At 42.1% G+C, this 17,699-nt stretch overlaps 2 protein-coding genes across 2 annotated transcripts; one reads left to right on the forward strand and one right to left on the reverse strand.

The window, feature by feature from the left end:
- Nucleotides 1–11: 11 nt before the first annotated feature.
- Nucleotides 12–3,363, forward strand: LOC102703074 (probable GTP-binding protein OBGM, mitochondrial). The gene is made up of 5 exons (XM_006663067.2): nucleotides 12–245; nucleotides 886–994; nucleotides 1,245–1,327; nucleotides 1,837–1,899; nucleotides 1,985–3,363. Exons 1-5 carry the CDS (start codon nucleotides 108–110, stop codon nucleotides 3,203–3,205), a joined length of 1,614 nt encoding a protein of 537 aa, XP_006663130.1. The 5' UTR covers nucleotides 12–107; the 3' UTR covers nucleotides 3,206–3,363.
- A 5,658-nt stretch (nucleotides 3,364–9,021) lies between these two features.
- On the reverse strand, nucleotides 9,022–11,950 carry LOC102705676 (disease resistance protein RPM1-like). The gene is made up of 2 exons (XM_006663623.1): nucleotides 11,362–11,950; nucleotides 9,022–11,270 (listed from the first exon to the last, which is right to left on the reverse strand). Exons 1-2 carry the CDS (start codon nucleotides 11,948–11,950, stop codon nucleotides 9,022–9,024), a joined length of 2,838 nt encoding a protein of 945 aa, XP_006663686.1.
- Nucleotides 11,951–17,699: the final 5,749 nt, after the last annotated feature.

The raw sequence follows: 17,699 nt of genomic DNA on the forward strand, positions 1-17,699 counted from the left end.
CTGTCCCTCCACGCCGGCGTCTCTCCTCAGTTCACCTGTGCCGCTCTCACTGGGGATCACCAATTAAACAGTCTGCGCTGCTTCAGTTTCACGGAAACAACAAAAAGATGTGGAGGCGACAGCATGCTCTCCTTCGCCGCATCTCACCTCTCAACCCTCTGGCCGCGTGGCCTGCTAGCGGGATCGAATGCTACTACGCCACCGCGGCGCCTGAGGGCAGGAAGGCAAAGATGGCGCCTTTGCAGGTATTCTACCATTCTGCAACCTCTTATCTCTAGGCTAGGCTCTGTGCTGTCATGGTACATATGCAGCAAGTCCCGGCCTTTTTCAGGAATTGGTTCAGGTGATTGCGCTTTCTTTCTTTCTTTTGAGGGCAGCGCTAATAAAATACTCGTATTGCCTTCAGAGTTTTAGATGGTGAGCTGTGAATTTGTATGAAGTATTTCAGTATGTGCTGCACTTAAACGGATACAGATTTGTGAGCTGTGAATTTGTGAGAAAAACATCAAGAATGGCACTAAGATTTGCAATAGGGTGCAAACGGACTGAACAGATTATCTACAGCAACAGCTGAACAGTATCCAAGGCAACAGCATAATAGAAAACCACACCATATATCATGTTACCCGCTAAACAAATTCTCATAACAAAGTTGCCCTTTTGTCAGAATTACTAGAGCACTTCCTTGCACAGATACCATACGGTATGCAGATGCTCTTATTTCCAGAGAAATATTTAGTCGTCCATCTAGACTTGTGGGAAATATTGCATTATACTAAGGCTTGACAAACGGAATATAATGGAAGCCACCCATTCTTTGGGTTTTTCAGAGGTCCATGGCATCAGAAGGAATAAAGTAAAAACCATCCATACTGAAATTTGCAGGCAAGGGGCATGGTGGATAGGTTCCATTTGCGTGCCAAGGGTGGTGATGGCGGCAATGGCTGCATCAGTCTTCGGCGCTCCAGATCAGATCGCCAGGGCAAGCCTGATGGTGAGCACTAACTAAAGTCTTCCCTACTGCACATGGTGCTAACATGTTTCCTTTATAGAGGAATTTCCTTTTAGTAACACTCTGTCAGTGAGGCTTCAACACATGATTGCATCCTAAAATTTTTTAACTTCTACCATTTAAGATGACCAAGATAATTCATGCTGCTTAGTCTAACGTGACAGTTAAAATTTTATTTTTCACATTTGTTAAACAATGGAGCAAGATTAGATCTTCCTTGTGCAATATGCAGGAGGTAATGGAGGAAGAGGTGGCGATGTCATTCTTGAGTGTTCAAGGTCTGTCTGGGATTTCAGTGGTTTGCAGCATCACATGGTATATGCTTAAAACCATCATATTGTCTGTTTTGTCCAGAGAAGCCTACCTTTTCACTTCCTTCTGTTTGGAAGCATCATATTGTTTCCTAAAAGCATTGCACCATTATGGAGAAGCTGAACCTGGTGAACTTAAAGGGGCTAACCTGCTTTTATTCAGGAACCTAAAGATTTTCCTTTTTTTTCTTAAAAAAAAAGGGTAGGAAGGATCCTTGTGTATGCTTGGATATACATTTGTATATAAAATATACGGTAAAGTGCAATTACAATAAAAGACTGGCCAAGATTATCTAGCCAGCCCTGAGTATCATAAATTTCCTCTGGAAGTATTTTTGTTCAACCGTTGTTGGTGGGGTTTTATCAAGTACTAATTTGTTTGGGCTAATTTCAGGAACCTAAATATTTACTGTTATTATGGAGTAATTGATATGGAGCAATTTCACTGAGACAGATGTCTGGACAAAATTCATGCTTGCCTAACTTGATGCCTGTGCACTATACTATTTTCAGAAAGCAAGCCGAGGAGGCCATGGAGTTTCAAAGAATCAGATTGGGACAAGAGGTTCTGACAAGGTTACCACAAGTATATGTATATAGATGTGATTCTCTATTAAAATAAAACTGCATGTGACACCTCAGCTTCTATTGTTTGTTACAGATTGCTCAGGTACCAGTAGGCACTGTTATTCATCTAGTCCAAGGAGAGCAACCTTCTCTTGCTGTAAATAAGCCAACAAGAGCTCTAGATCCCTGGGACATCCCAGATGCTGTTGAACACTCACCATTCAGCTCCAGTCATATTGGCAGCAAGATGATGAAAGGTCTGGACAGCAGCCAATCCAATCAACAGATTTCTTCCAAGAAGAGCTCTGATGCAAATGAACGTGAAAGAGGAAACAGAAATCATCGTGGAAAGGAAACATATTCCATTACTGAGTTTGTGCACACTGAAGATTTTGATGGTATTAGTTGTACACAACAGGTGGAGACAGATGAAAATGATCAATCTGATCATGAGGATGAAGAATTCTGGGAGGATGATGAATTTTGGGAGGATGAAGACAAATTGGACAAGGAGGAGGTAGCGGAGGAAAAGAGGGAGGAAGAAGAGGTGCGGTATAGTGTTGCTGAAATGACGAAGCCTGGGCAGCAGTTGATCATAGCAAGAGGAGGAGAAGGTGGACTAGGGAATGCTTGTATTCTCAAGGAGATGTGGCTGTCCAAATCACATAGGCAAGAGGAGATGGCTAGCTTGAGTACCGGACAGCCAGGAACTGAGACCTATCTTATCTTGGAACTGAAGAGCATTGCTGATGTTGGGCTCGTTGGTATGCCTAATGCTGGAAAGAGCACATTGCTGACCGCTCTCTCTAGGGCTCGCCCAGAGATAGCTGACTATGCATTCACCACCCTAAGGCCCAATGTTGGTAGCTTAACCTATGAGGACTACTTCTCAGTGAAAGTGGCTGATATACCCGGTCTGATCAAAGGCGCCCATGAAAACCGTGGCCTTGGCCATGCTTTCTTGAGGCACATAGAGCGCACAAAAGTTCTGGCTTATGTACTTGATCTGGCAGCCACGCTCAATGGTCGTAAGGGTGTCCCGCCATGGGAGCAACTGCGGGATTTGATCGTGGAGCTAGAGCATTATCAAGAAGGCTTGACGAAGCGCCCATCATTGATTGTTGCAAACAAAATAGATGAAGAGGGAGCTGATGCAATGTATGAAGAACTGAGGAAGAGAGTGCAGGGTGTTCCAATGTTTCCAGTATGTGCTATCTTGCAAGAGGGAGTACCAGATCTGAGAGTTGGTCTGAGAGACCTTATGGATGCCTCAGATCCTGAGGGTATTGAGTTGAGCAAAATCATGTTAGATTAAGTTCAATGTTAGAATTTTTCCTTGAGATGCTGATACAGCGGGGGAACAGTTTTGGAAAATTTCCCTCAGCAGTTCATACAAATGTGTTTCTTTTATTTCTACTTGTTACTTAACGTAGGCAGGGCATGTAAAATAAACTAGTCATAAAATTAGTGCTTGAAGTGTAGCAGGTTTCAGATGCTTCATCCTGGCTTTGTGGCCCAAGAAGTTCTTAGTGCACGTAGGATTTACATCAACAGTGTTTACTGCCTTGGAACTCCATTTTTGACACTCGACTACTTCTCGATTTTTGGCCGAAGAAGCCGGATCTCGTGCAGTAATAATAACTGTCATATGCAAAAAAAAAAAAGCAAAACAAAACATATTGCTAGCTGATGACCATTGCCAGCTCGGACATACATATTGCTTTCATGTCGATAACATAGTCAATTGTTATATTATACTCCCTCCGTTATAAAATATAAAACGCAATCACTTTACTCTTTTGTTCCAAAAATATAAGGCGTGCATTAATTACATTGCTACGCGTATTGATAAGATAATAAGAAAAAAAAGATAGCATGTATTGGTTGGTTTGTACCATGATTAAATGTTTCTTGTTCTTTGTAAACAAGATGGTTGTCCCTTATATTATAGAATAGAAGGAGCATTGCTTATAGGTCAATCTGCTATAAGATATAATCAATTTTTATATATTTTTTTTCTAGTTACAGTGTCAAACTGACTGGCACGCTTCGAAACCCAAGATTTAGGAACTGCACTAGAGTTAATTAGATATCTCATGCATTCGGTGTTGATATAAATTTTGTGTCAGCAGTATCCTGAGAAAACCCTAAATTTAAAAGTTTTTTTACCATCCTTCAAAAAATACCTCAAGGTACCACTTTTTAGTGTAAAGGGCTTTTTTATCATCCTTGAAAAATTACCTTGAGGTATCTCTCTTTTTAATGTAAAAAGTATGGTACCTTGAGATACCAAAAATTTGTGCTAAAATTCTTGGTACCTTAAGTTACTTTTTCAAGGATGGTATAAAAGCTCTAGTATAAAAGATGTGGTACCTTGAGGTATAAAAAATTTATAAAAATTTCTTGATATCTTAAGATATTTTTTTAAAAAAAACCCTAAAATTAAACACTGTGCATTCACCGTCCAAGCAAAATGCGGGAGAGGAAAGAACCTGATTGTGTGCTGCTCAACGTCCGCAGCCTTTTCTGTTTTTTCTTATTACTTTATATTACTTTATATGTAGTAAACAACACAGTACAAATAAAACAAAATGCCCCGTCTAAATTAGCAGCGACACTAGCAGTAGCAGTAGGGTTGAAACTGGTTCGGATATTTTCCGACCGACCGGAGCAATTTCGGATACGAACGGAATTCGGTCGGATAGTTCCGGATATTTTCGGATTCGGAATCGAATTCGGATATTTTTTTCGGATATGGAAACGAGTACAGTACGAGTAATATCCGTCGGAATCGGATAACGGTCGGATAATATCCGAAATTATTATGCGGATATCCGGATTGTAACCCAACTAAAAATAAGCCCAACTGCCTGGTGGCCTGACCTGGCCCAACTACTAACCCTAACTCACCTCACAAATGCACCAGTGCACCACAGTACCACACCAAAATCCACGATGCAGTAGTTGCCTGATTGCCTCCTCAGCCTCAGGCTGCTACCGCCGCCACCGCATCGCCTCCACCGCCGCCGTCGCCGACGACGACGTCGCCTCGCCAACTAGCGCCGCAGCCCCTCGCCGAATCTTGCTGCGCCGCCACCCCTCACCGATTCGTGCTGCGCCGCTGCCCCTCACCGGATCGGACAGCAGAGATCACGGCACCCCGTTGCCCTTGAGGCCTTGATGGATCGATCTGCGCGAGCTGCGTCGCCGCCCTCGCTGGATCGAGCTGCGCCGTTGCCCGTCGTCGGACCACGCCGGCTCTCCCCGCTTGCAAGCAGCTAGGTTTCATATGTATTTTTATTTGCAAGAAAGAAGATTAAATATTTTAAGTGATAGAGAATTATAATTTACCGTTGGTTCAGACCAGTGGAAGTCATACTAAGGCTCCTTTTTTTTTCATATTATCACTGTATTATTGGTGCGAACTATGTACTTCTAAAAACTGATTTGTGGAGCTCCTCATTGATTTATTTTTGTTTTGTGCATGTGTTATGTTGTAGATTTGTGATGAATTCCTCTAATGTAAGTAGCAGTAGCTTCAGCTTATGCAGTACAAGTGTAGCACCATTGCCAACACCATCTCAACCAACACAAGAAGCTGCTGCCAACCCACAAGTGCGTGATGCAATTGCTCTTACAACAACAACAAGAGTCGATGTTGATTTGACACAAAATACCACCGATGAGATCACAGAGGGCCCTCCTTCAAAAAAAACAAGAAGTGCAGCTCAAAGGTTTGGGAGTACTTTGACAAGTATGAGGAGAAGATAAGAGGAGATAATGGAACAGAGGTTATGTCACTTTGGGCTAAGTGTAAGAAGTGTAGTTATAAATCACGTCGGGAGACCAATAGGGGCACAACGGTATTTTGGAATCACTTGGCCAGCAAGCACCAAATCAAAAATGGCCAGCAGCTTTTAGATCTGAAAAAGAGTGATAGTGGCAGTGGAACTACATCTGTTGAGACTTATAGGTATGATGAAGCTGTCAGCTTAAAGAAATTTTGTTTGGCAATCATTATGCATGAATATCCCTTTAATATTGTTGAGCATGAGTACTTTGTGGATTTTATCAAGTCCTTGCGCCCTAGTTTTCCAATCAGAAGTCGTATAACTGTTAGGAAAGATATATTGAACATGTTTCTAGAGGAAAAGAAGAAATTATATGAGTACTTCAAAACACTTTCATGTCGTTTTAGTACAACCATGGACATGTGGACCTCAAATCAAAATAAAGGTTATATCTGCATAATTGTGCATTGGATAGATGATAATTGGTGCATGCAAAAGAGAATTGTGAAGTTTATGCATGTAGAGGGCCGTCATTCAGGGAAGAACTTATGCAAGGAATTTTATGATAGTATACTGGATTGGAACCTTGATAGAAAATTGCTTGCACTTACTTTGGACAATGCATCAGCCAATGATGTATGTGCTAAGGGTCTAGTACTAAAGCTTAACAAGATATCACCCTTGATCTGTGATGGGGCCTTTTTTTATGTGAGATGCTTGAATCATATTTTCAATCTTGCTGCTCAAGATGGTTTGAAGCAAATTGCACCAACTGTTTCAAATATTAGAAACACAATTTCAATTGTGAAGAACTCCACATTGCAGTGGGAAGAATTGATGAAGTGTGCCTCAGAATGTGATGGTTTAGATGCTAGCTATGGTCTCTCTTTGGATGTACCAACAAGGTGGAACTCAACTTATCTCATGTTAAAACAAGCTCTTCACTATAGATCAATTTTTGATAGACTTTTTCTTCGTCATAGAAGCAAATATTTGCATTGTGTCCCAACAGCTAGTAATTGGACTATGGCAAAATCATTGTGCACATGTTTAAAAAGATTTTATGATGCTACTTTGATCTTCTCTGGCGCTACATATCTAATAGCAAATCTGTTTTTTACTAAATTCTGCCAAATTAAGCTTGCAATAGCTGATTGGTGCACTAGCTCTGATCCAACTATAGCAGCCATGGGCTTTAAAATGAAGGCCAAGTATGATAAATATTGGGAGAAGTCCAATATGGCTATTTCTGTAGCTTGCTTTCTTGATCCAAGGTTCAAGACAAATCTAGTAACCTATTATGCAGAAAAGATTTATGGTGAGACATATGCTCCACAAGAAATTAAAAAATTCATGGATGTTGTTAATCAGCTATTCCAAGCTTATGAGTTTAGTGCATCAACTTCAAAGAATGCATTGGTTACAAATTTGCAGAAGGATTCTTTAATCAATGAGGATAAGAATATGGAGAGTGATGATGATCTTGATGAAGATGTTGTGAACTACTTGTGTCGCCGCACTGCCTCTGGAAAATCCACTAAAACTGAGTTGCAAGTGTACCAAGAACAACCATTAGTGGAATGGGATACAAAAGACAAAACATTCAATATTTTGCATTGGTGGTCACTCAAGCAACATGAGCTTCATGTTCTTTCTCGACTTGCTCGTGATGTTTTGTCTATTCAAGTGTCAACTGTTGCTTTAGAATCAACATTTAGTACTGGCGGTCGTGTTGTTGATCCATTCCGCAATCGTCTAGATCCTGAAATTGTGCAAGCTTTGATTTGCACCAAAGATTGGACTGCTGCATCAAAAAAAGATAATAATGTGTTGTATGTACATCATTATATTGTTTTAACCTTTAAGTGATTGTGTTATTCTTTTCTTCTAAGAATATATGTGAATGTGAATACTTAGGTGGAAATGTGGTTGGTTCTATCATCAATGAGTTGGACATGGAGAACCTTGAGCGATCTTTTGCTACCTTGCTGGCCATGGTTTGTGCTTCTAGCACTAAAAAGTTATACAATTCTTTCACTGTCTTTTATACTTCCACTAATAATTGATCAAATTTTTATTTACAGGCCACGGAACAAAATGATGAGCAAGATGGTGATGGTGATATTGAAATGGACTATGTTGAAGATGATGACTACATAGTGCCAATGGGTGTTTAATAAAATGTTTGTTAATTTAATTTGCAAGATGTATGTAATGAAATATTTCCAAGAGCACTGTCTGTGATGGACTATGTGTCTTAGTGTCTATGCCCATTACTCCATGTTACATCTAAACCACTTAATATTGGACTGTTCAAGTAGTTTCTAAACTATATGATGTGATGTGACTCTTATGTGATAATGATCTAATGTGTGAGACTATGTCACTGTACCATTGTGTCTGATTGTGCAAGTTTGTGGATGTTTCTTGTTATGCTATTATTAATTGCTTATATTTAGAAATGTTGATAAGTTATATTAGAAAATATAACAATTTATATTTATTCTATGATTTGAGAAGTATAGTTTAAGAGGTTTTTATGTTCCGATTAATATCCGTCACCGTATCCGTTTCGATTCATATTCGCTCCGTATTTGTATTCGATAATATTCGATTCCGTTTCCGTATCCGTATCCGGGTTTCCGATTCCGAAAAAAAATATAAAAATGAATATGATAGAGCTAGTTTCCGACCATATTCGATCCGTTTTCAACCCTAACTAGCAGGCCGTGCTATTCCACGTCCACAGAATTCGTGCTAATCGAGCCGAAGCATACACAACGAGACCACTCTGCGCTACGTGTACAAACTCTCGTCTCTGCCTGACACAACAAAGTATCTGACTCTTAACAAGCTAGGAGCCTGTGCACGTGTACATGCGAGGAAACGAAACATATAACTTGAAAACAACACACGCGTTCAAAGCGTAACATTTGTAAATTAACCACAATATAACTGTAGGTATCGTGTGAAGTTATTAGGGCAACGCGATGGAGCAGCCGCAGCCGACGATATATAGAGCAATTTTACAGTCATTTAGTAGATACTGTGCACAGAAAAGAGGGGGACGATCAAATCCATTAGAGGAAGGTGAATGCTGGAGGTCGAGAGACGATACTGAAGTGAATGCGAAAATACATTTTTGCCCTTCTACTCACTTATCGCATGTAGCAGAGATGAGGTACCGTCCACATGGAAAACCTGTACCTAGAGGTACTAAATCTTCTCAACCCTTAGATGTGGCTCAATGAATGGATAGGATTTTATAGTAAAAAACCTCTTCTCAGTAACTATAAAATTACTCTAATATATATTACATCCGTCGTTCATGCATTAGAGATCACTGTCCGTTTCCTCTAATGAGTGAGTACTGCCACCTATCGCGAATTAGTCTACGACAATTGCGCAACTCCGCAAAGAAGACTGGGGTGATGTCCAGAAATAATAGCGATTTTAGAGTGGGCTGAACATACTCGATGCCACGAGGAACCAGAACCATGCCGCTGAGGTTTTGTAGAACTATTTTTTGTATTCTCGTCATAGTGCCTTGTTGTATCTCCAGCCGATCCAGATTAGGCATGTCTCTTAAAATGAGTTTCTTGAGGTTGGTAAACCACCCTTGGAGGAATACCAGCTGTTGTCCGACATACGCTCTGGTAAAACTTAGCCGTGTTAGAGTCGACCACCGAGAGAGGGATAGCAGTGGGTCGTCTTCTAACCGGGACCAAGATAGATGCAGTGAGCACAAATGATTCTGACCCCCTGTTGTTGTTGCAGCAGTAGCACCTAGTAGCATGTGTGGTTGTGCCAATCTTCCACGCAAAGATAGCTTCTCAAGGTCTGCGGGTAGTGGGTTTAGATTATTCGATAGTTGAAGGAACTCCTCACTATCACTTGCTATGATGTCTAAGTTGGATAACATTTTCATCTGACTAAGGGACACGCAAAGGGCTTCACAATAACTTCCCCTAACACCGGTTATCCTTAGGCTTCTCATCTGCCTCATCTCTTTCAAGTGCCTCAAGGACCCCTCATTACGCAATTCCAGCGCTTGCAGCGTCTGTAGTTCTCTCAACTTCTCCATGCCGATGCCATTGGGGATGCGTACGCCAGTGCGACACCGCAAGTCTCGACCGTATTTGTCGCTCACTTTCTCAGCAAACAAGTGCCTGAGCTTTGTTAGCTTAACAATTCCTCTAGGCAGCTCTTGTAATTCTGATCCTGTAAGGTCCAGCGTCAGCAAGTTGGAGAGCCTCTCGATAGAACTTGGGAGGACCTTCACCTTAGATCCCCGCAAACCAAGATGCCGAAGGTTAAACAGATCGCCGATGGCATTTGGAACATTGTCAATGGATAGCCCACTTAACTCAAGTACTGACACATATCTGCATTTCACCACAACAGGTACCAGAGTTCGTGCCTGTGGCGTCCTATTATCCTCCTCGAGAATAAGAGATCGGATGTGGTGTGCACCTGAAATTTTTTGAGTAACATGTGCACCTAAATTATCTGGATCAACATCCCAATTTATCCTGTGTATTACGATCCGACGTTCGTCCTTCTCCCCAGGAGACTCCCCATGTATCATAGCTTTGTCATTGTATACAACACCAAAGCACTCTTTTTGGCACATATCAACTGCCAATTCACGTACGAGACCATGCATTTTGATTATTTTTATCCTGTCAAATGAATTACTTCGAACAAGCTGTAGCATTTTCCAGTAAACCAGCTCTTTGAGATAATCTTCTGCCACTTTCTCCATTGTTCTTCCGCCCCTCTTCTCCACAAATCCCTCTGCTATCCACCATCGTATAAGCTTTTTTCTTTTAAAATGATAGTTCTCTGGAAACAAACTACAATATAGGAAGCAATTTTTCAGATATGTCGGAAGGTAGATGTAGCTCAAGTAAAGTATATTTCGGACGTCTTGTGTATTTCGGTTGTTGTTTAGCTCCCAGTCGAGCTGGTTATGTATGCGCCTGAATTCCGCTTCTGTATTATCACGAAGGAGCCTGCCAACAGAGACAATCGCAAGAGGTATCCCTTTGCACTTTCCAACTAATTCATCTACTAGTGTTGTCAGTTCTGCAGGGATAGTGTTATCTTCTCTTGGAAAAGCTGTCTTCTGGAAGAGCATCAATGAATCGTCAGGTGATAGAGGCTGTATTTCTATCCTCATGTCAGATAAAGCATGGTGAGCCACACCATGTATGCGTGTTGTCATAAGAACTCTGCTACCCCGGTCATTCGGAACAAGTGCTCTTAACAACTCATCCACAGTTGCTGGTTCCCAAACATCATCGAAGACAATCAAATACTTGCGGTCGTTAAGAAATCCCTCCAGTCGATGACCGAGGTCATCAATGTTATCCGAAACACTACTGTTCTTAGCTTCTCTGCTGTAAAGTTCAGTGTTCAAACGTTTTAGTACATCCATCATGGTATATGCTTGAGAGATAGAGACCCAGGCGTAACATTCAAAGTTGGCTTTCTCTTTGTTGTACACATTTGCCGCCAAAGCTGTCTTACCGAGTCCTCCCATCCCACCGCCATGCAACATTATCACCTTGCGTCTCATATCATCATCTGCCACTAGGCCAGGGTTGGCCGTCTGGTGGCCTGGGGTTCGTCTGGGTGTCTTGGGATTGGCCTGCCCCAGGGCTGGGTACTTCTCCACCGGTTGTGATCCACCTATGGAGTAAATTTATGTTTCCATCCACCCCGACAAGATCGTCTTCATGGAGGGAACGTGAAATGTCTGCGAGATGTCGGGACCTCTCAACAATGTAGCTTGAGTTCTCACCACTAGTATCCCCCTCATTTGGCACCGAAACCCATCGGTCTTTGGTCTTGAACAAATGATCCAGATTGGTCTCTGCTTCTTTAATTGATGACACTATCCTGTTTAAAGAAAGCAAGATATTTGGTCTCTTGAATCTTTTCTTAAGAGAGCTACACCATCCAGTGTCATGTTTGTGACCAATTAGGTGCAAGTAGTCATCCACAATGTCCTCTATTCTATGCACTTGCATTCTCACCTCCTCCACCCAGACTTCATACGTCTTCTTGTTGTGACTGCGGACATCAATCCCGGAAAGATATTCATGCATCACTCTGAGTTCTGTCCTGATGCGAGCCATTCTTCCTTGAAGATCTGTCAGCTGGGTAACATATGTTTCGAAATATGAAGCGGCTTGGTTGATTGCCTCCTTCCCTAGGGCAACACCAATCTTCTGCGCAGCTAAAACTATCACAGCTTCGGCCATTCCTTAAAATAGAGTTTGAAGGCTGCCAGTTTGTACACAGCAGAGTATATCCTGAAAATATAATATTGTGACAAGTAGAATGCTCATTATGCAGTCAACTGTAGAGGCTAGGTGCATTCGTAGTTATTCCCTCTGTCTCGTAATATAAAACGTAACTACGACATAAAGACTAACAAAGAGTTATAATCATCTTCTCGTTTAGATTATCTTGGTATATCTATGCATACATATAATATGGTTAGACGTTTTGATGGCGAAGAATTCAAAATAAATCAAATTTAGAGAAAATATATGTGCTAGTTAATCCATATTTATATACATGCATTATATTATAAGACGGAGAAATAAAATATTTATGTCTTATATTATGGGATGAATGGAGTATTAGTTTATAAGGCTTATTTGTTCTTCTATCTTCATACTAAATATATTTAAAGTTATTCATAGTCATCAGTTTGACTCTAGCCTTGTCCAAAATAAAAGGAATTATCAAAATGAAGGACTAACTTGACTAAGGTTTTTTTTTTCGAGAACGGCTTGATTAAGGTTTGCTTTCCATATTACTTATGTGCAAGTTTTCCCTGCCAGTGATAACAGCGAATGCTATCTAGGTCCATATTACTTGGGTTATAGGTGGGGTGCGAAGAGTAAAATGTATGGCCGGTCCTTGAACTTGGTAGCGAATGCTATCTAGGTCCATAAACATCTAGGTCCTTAAATTTAGGAGCGGATATCATTTAGGTCCATAAGCTTTTAAATTGCATAGCTAGATCCTTAAATTTGAGAGCAAATGTTAGTTCTGTAAATTTTTAAAATACAAAATTAAATTTGTAAAAATATTTAATAAATAAAATTAAAAATTCAAAAAATGAAATTTTCTGGCAGTGTCGTAGATATTTTATTTTGCAGGATGCTCACAGTTTTATTCTTGTTTCATACTCAAGAAAACCACAATACATAGGTGGCTGTTGTTAGGCATGTATTTTTAATGTAGGATGTAAGTACGGTTTACTGATTTTTTTTATCCAAATATGCAACATGCAGGGATCTAATTGATGGCATATGATGAATAGAGACACCTGGAGCCATGAACTCATTTCAAGATGGTGGTCCTGGTAGTGAGAGGGTGGACTGCTTTTCTGTTTTTTCGCATGGTGGAATCTCAGACTTTATGTAATATTTGAACTAAATGATCTGCAGCTATGTGTTATGGTGAACTGACTCCAGTCAAAGTGATAAATACAATATTTCAGTTCTTATGAATGTGCGATTGAATATATGTACAGTTTATATATTTAATTTGAGCAGTTCTGATTAGAATGTGAGCAGTTCTTGATGTGAATGTGAGCATTTTTTTTATGGTGAATGTGAGCAGTCCTTGATGAGAATGTGGGCAGTTTCTGAATGTGAATGTTAGCGGTTTCTGATTGTGAATGTGACGGTTTATAAATGTGAATGTGAGCAGTTTTAGCATGCAAACGTCTGCAGTTTCTGTTTGTCACTATATATTAAACTCATTTCTGTGTAAGCCATATTCCTTTCACCCTTTGTGATAATATGGATCCTATATATTTTTCTCAAGATGTTGATCCTACCGAAGTCTACACTCTAGAAGACTTCGTTGAAGAGGAAGAAATATTGGAAGAATTTTGAGAGAAAATTCTTATTATGTATAGATGAGACTAACAGATTGCTGTAACAAAACTAAACATTTTCTTATTATTATATATTATAATAGAAAATCAAACTATAGGTGAGACTAACAGATTGCTGTAACAAAACTATATATTTTCTTATTTTTATATATTATAATAGAAAATCAAAGTCAAACATAATAGATATATATGCCACACTGCATCCCAGATGAGGAGAAACTAATAGATGACTAGAGCAGTAAGTGTCTCATGGATATCGGTAACCTAGGCATTGTTGGCAAGGCCAGCGACAACTGATTGTTGGCTCCGGAGACGATGGGGCATGACAAGGAGGAGGGGAGCCAAAGAGGCTATCTAACGACTGTCAATCCATTGGTCTGTCCGGAAGAGAGCCGACTCCTCGTCTCCTAGCACGAAGAAAGTGGAAGCAGCAAACATGTCGGAGACACTTCTCTCGAAGTGGGCCTTAAGGTTGGCCCGGTAGGGGTTCCCTGAGCATTGAAGCCATAGCCAACGTACTCTTAGGGCAAACCGACTGATCTTAGGGCAGGGATGCCCAATCCCCCAAAAGCTTTTGGACGGCAAACATTCGTCCAGGACACCCTACATTGTCCTTGATGGGCCGAGTCCGAGCCCATCCAAAGGAAGGTGCGTCACTTCTTGTTAATGGCTTTCATAGCCCATCCCGGCAGGCCAATTGCCACAACCACATCAACCAGGATGGAGGAAAGCATAGACTTTGACAAGCATATCACAACCAGCGAGGGAGATGAGCCAGCCCTTACAAGGGGGAAATCGATGAGAGACCTAGTCGACCGGCGGCTTATAAACTGATAGAGGAATGTCGAGGTAGGTGCAAGGGAACTCGGAGATCAAGCAAGGGAAGGAAGAGTGGACTGGCTCCAAATTACTAGTCAAGCAACAAATCGAGGCAGCCGAGCTCTTGGCAAAGTTGGTGCATAACCCCGAAGTTGAGCCGAAGACGAAGAGGATGCCTCGAATGAACTCGAGATCCTGGCAGACGGGGGAGAGGAAAAGGACTAGATCGTCCTCATAGAGGGATGCCTGATGTCGTAAGGCACGATCATTCAGCAGGAGCAGCCCGCCTGACATGGCGGCTTTGTTGAGCAGCGCATTGAGCACATCCATGACCAGGATGAAGAGCATGGGGGAAAGGGGGTCCCCTCAGCGAAGACCCCTCTGATGAGGGAAGCGGGGCCCTAGCACCCCATTGATTAGCACTCGGGAAGAGGAGGCACCAAGGATGATGGAGATCCAGTCACGCCAGCGCTGACTGAAGCCTTTGCAATGTCCACCTTGAGGAGAAGTCGAGGGGTGTGCTTGGCATGCAAAGCCCTGGCCTCAAGCTAGACATAGCAAAAAATTTTGTGCATAGAGTGGCCATTGAAGAAAGCACTTTGGTTAACCTCGACCAAATCATCAAGGTGAGTGGATATGAGAGGCCAAGATCTTGGAGAATAGCTTCCCAAGTTGTGAATGAGAATGATCAACCAGAAATCCCCAACATCGATGACCTCATCCCTTTTTGGCATTGAGGAGGTTGAAGCCTTGGCCATTTGCCATGAAGAGACAGTTGAGTGTAGCCATGATCTCTGCCTTAATCACAAGCCAACAAGCCTTGTATAACTGGCTTGTGAAACCATCCAAGCCGGGAGCCTTGTCCGAGGGTATGGATTTGACCACGGACCACACCTCTTCCTCCATGAATGGACTGGCCAGCCCTCCAAGTAGCGTCGTCTGGAGACCACGGAAGTGGAAGTCCAGAGCCAGCTCACGGTCGACACTCGTCCCCATGATGGCACGAAAGTGAGAAGAGGCTAATTCTTGCAACTCATCTTGGGAAACAACATGCTGGTCCCCCTTGCAAAGGCATGAGATAAAGTTCTTCCGCTTCTGTGCTCTGGCATGCAGGTGGAAGAGTTTGGTGTTGGCATCACCCTCCTTGAGTCAGATCAAGCGCAAGCGTTGGCGCGCTAAAGTACGCTCAAGCGAGGCAAGACCGAGGCACTTAACCTTCGAGTCCCTTCTTAGCTAGGACTCTAGAGGAAAGAGAGAGCGTCTCTCCTACGCAACATTGAGAGAGGAAACGACCTCCTTTGCCATCATAAGCTGGAGACGAACACTGCCGATGTGGCGGTCACTCTAGCTCTACAAGCTCTTGGTCATGTTGAAAAGGCACCAAGCTAGCGCAGCAAGAGGAGGGAGGCTGGCAGGGGAATGCCAGACATCCTGCACGGCCTAAAGGAAGCCATCGAGAATGGGCTAGAAAACCTTGAGCGAAGAGACAATACAGGAGTGAAGCAAGAGGGCACAATGATCCGAGGCGACGGAAGAGGCCGCTTGGAGAAGGCAAGAGGGGAAGAGCTCCTCCCAATTAGGGGAGAAGAAGACGCTATCTAGCTTAACGAGAGTGGGAGAGGAACGCTCATTGCTCCAAGTGTAACGACGACCCTGAAGAGGTAGCTCACGGAGGTCCAAGTCATCAATCAGACGACCGAACTGGCCCATCATTGAGCTAATTGATATTCGAGTTATTCTTATCCTATGCCTCTAGGATGAGGTTGAAATCGCCCGCCATGGCCCACTGGCCTATGAGAGAGGATCGCAGTGACTGCAACTTGTCAAGGAAACAAATATTGCCAAGTTCCTCTTGAGGGCCGTAAACACATAGAGTCACAAGGGCGCATCATCTATAACAGTCCAAATTGCTGTCCACCAAGCAACCACATCCCCATTCCGACCCCCTGTAGGCAAGAAGGAAAAGTCAAAATCCGGGCCTAGAATTTCCATAATAGAAAGGGGGGATGCTTACATCCATCTTGGTCTCATCGAGGCAAAGAAGGGAAACACGCTTATCACGAACTACATCACAAACGAAAAACCGACGAGCATGAGAGTAAACCCTGCACATTCCACACCAAAACATTCTCGTTGCATGATTCCATGGAAAGAGGACCACCTCGAAACGGACTGGAAGAGGACAGGGTCAATTGCAGGCAGATAGCTGCTCAGCCACCTGCGCCAAAGGTGGGAGCTTGGAGAAGAGCAAGGAAAGGGCGATGATGCGATCCTATGAGAGGGGCTTCATAAAGAGTGCGTCGAAGTCCACCAGGGCTCTAGCTGGGACCAGCCTTGCCTCTAGTACTAGGCCAAGCTTGCACACCATGTTGCGCTGCGCTTGAGGGATTGTGCGGCTAGGCCTAGAGAGCGCAAGCATGGCCACAATCTGCTTGTTGCGCTTAGGCACCACCCTCCCGACGTCGGTCGGCGGGGCCGACGGTGGTGACAGATCTAATTTTTATCATTCATCTTAATTTTTTTTACAAATTTACAAAATTACAAGTCAAGTTTAAAATATTTTATAATAAAATAAATTACATCAAAATATTAATAATTATATAATTTTTAAATAGGACATATGGTTACGCGTTGATAGAAAATTCAAATATTATACGCCTGTAATTGTCTAGCGTCTACTAAGGGAGTATATATACATTATTGCTCGAACCGGCTATTATTTATTAAATATGCATTATTGCTACTAGATCGACAACTTGTGGCACGCACATACGTGTCTTGTACCAATTCACGACGAATATAATACACTGTCTTAGTTGTCATTGCACAAGGAAACTTAATTTAGTAATAAAGTCAACCATATGAACTGTGCCATCTTGCAAGAGGGAGTACCAGATCTGAGAGTTGGTCTTATGGATGGCTCTGATCCTGAGGGTATTGAGTTGAGCAAAATCATGGTAGATTAAATTCAATGTTAGAATTTTTCCTTGAGATGCTGATACAACGGGGGAACAGTTTTGGAAATTTTCCCTCTCAGCAGTTCATACAAATGAGTTTCTTTTATTTCTACTTGTTACTTAACGTAGGCAGGGCATGTAAAATCCACAACAATTGTCGGCAACTAGTCGTAAAATTAGTGTTTGAAGAGTAGCAGGCTTCAGATGCTTCATCCTATTTCATTGAATCTGTGATGATGCATCCTGGCTTTACACCAACAGTGTGTACTGCCTTGGAACTCCATTTTTGGCACTCGACTACTGCTCCATTTTTGGCCG

The sequence above is a fragment of the Oryza brachyantha genome, chromosome 11 (genome assembly GCF_000231095.2).
Source record: "Oryza brachyantha chromosome 11, ObraRS2, whole genome shotgun sequence".
Lineage (NCBI taxonomy): Eukaryota > Viridiplantae > Streptophyta > Magnoliopsida > Poales > Poaceae > Oryza > Oryza brachyantha.

What these genes read in the sequence shown, in the direction of transcription:
- LOC102705676 (XM_006663623.1), bottom strand. Translation starts at nt 11,950, where the DNA reads ATGGCCGAAGCTGTGATAGTTTTAGCTGCGCAGAAGATTGGTGTTGCC. An exon ending in CCATAGGTGGATCACAACCG is followed by an intron (nt 11,271 to 11,361) that starts GTGGAGAAGTAC and finishes GCCTAGTGGCAG; the next exon opens with ATGATGATATGAGACGCAAG.
- LOC102703074 (XM_006663067.2), top strand. Translation starts at nt 108, where the DNA reads ATGTGGAGGCGACAGCATGCTCTCCTTCGCCGCATCTCACCTCTCAAC. An exon ending in TCGCCAGGGCAAGCCTGATG is followed by an intron (nt 995 to 1,244) that starts GTGAGCACTAAC and finishes TGCAATATGCAG; the next exon opens with GAGGTAATGGAGGAAGAGGT. An exon ending in GTGGTTTGCAGCATCACATG is followed by an intron (nt 1,328 to 1,836) that starts GTATATGCTTAA and finishes TACTATTTTCAG; the next exon opens with AAAGCAAGCCGAGGAGGCCA.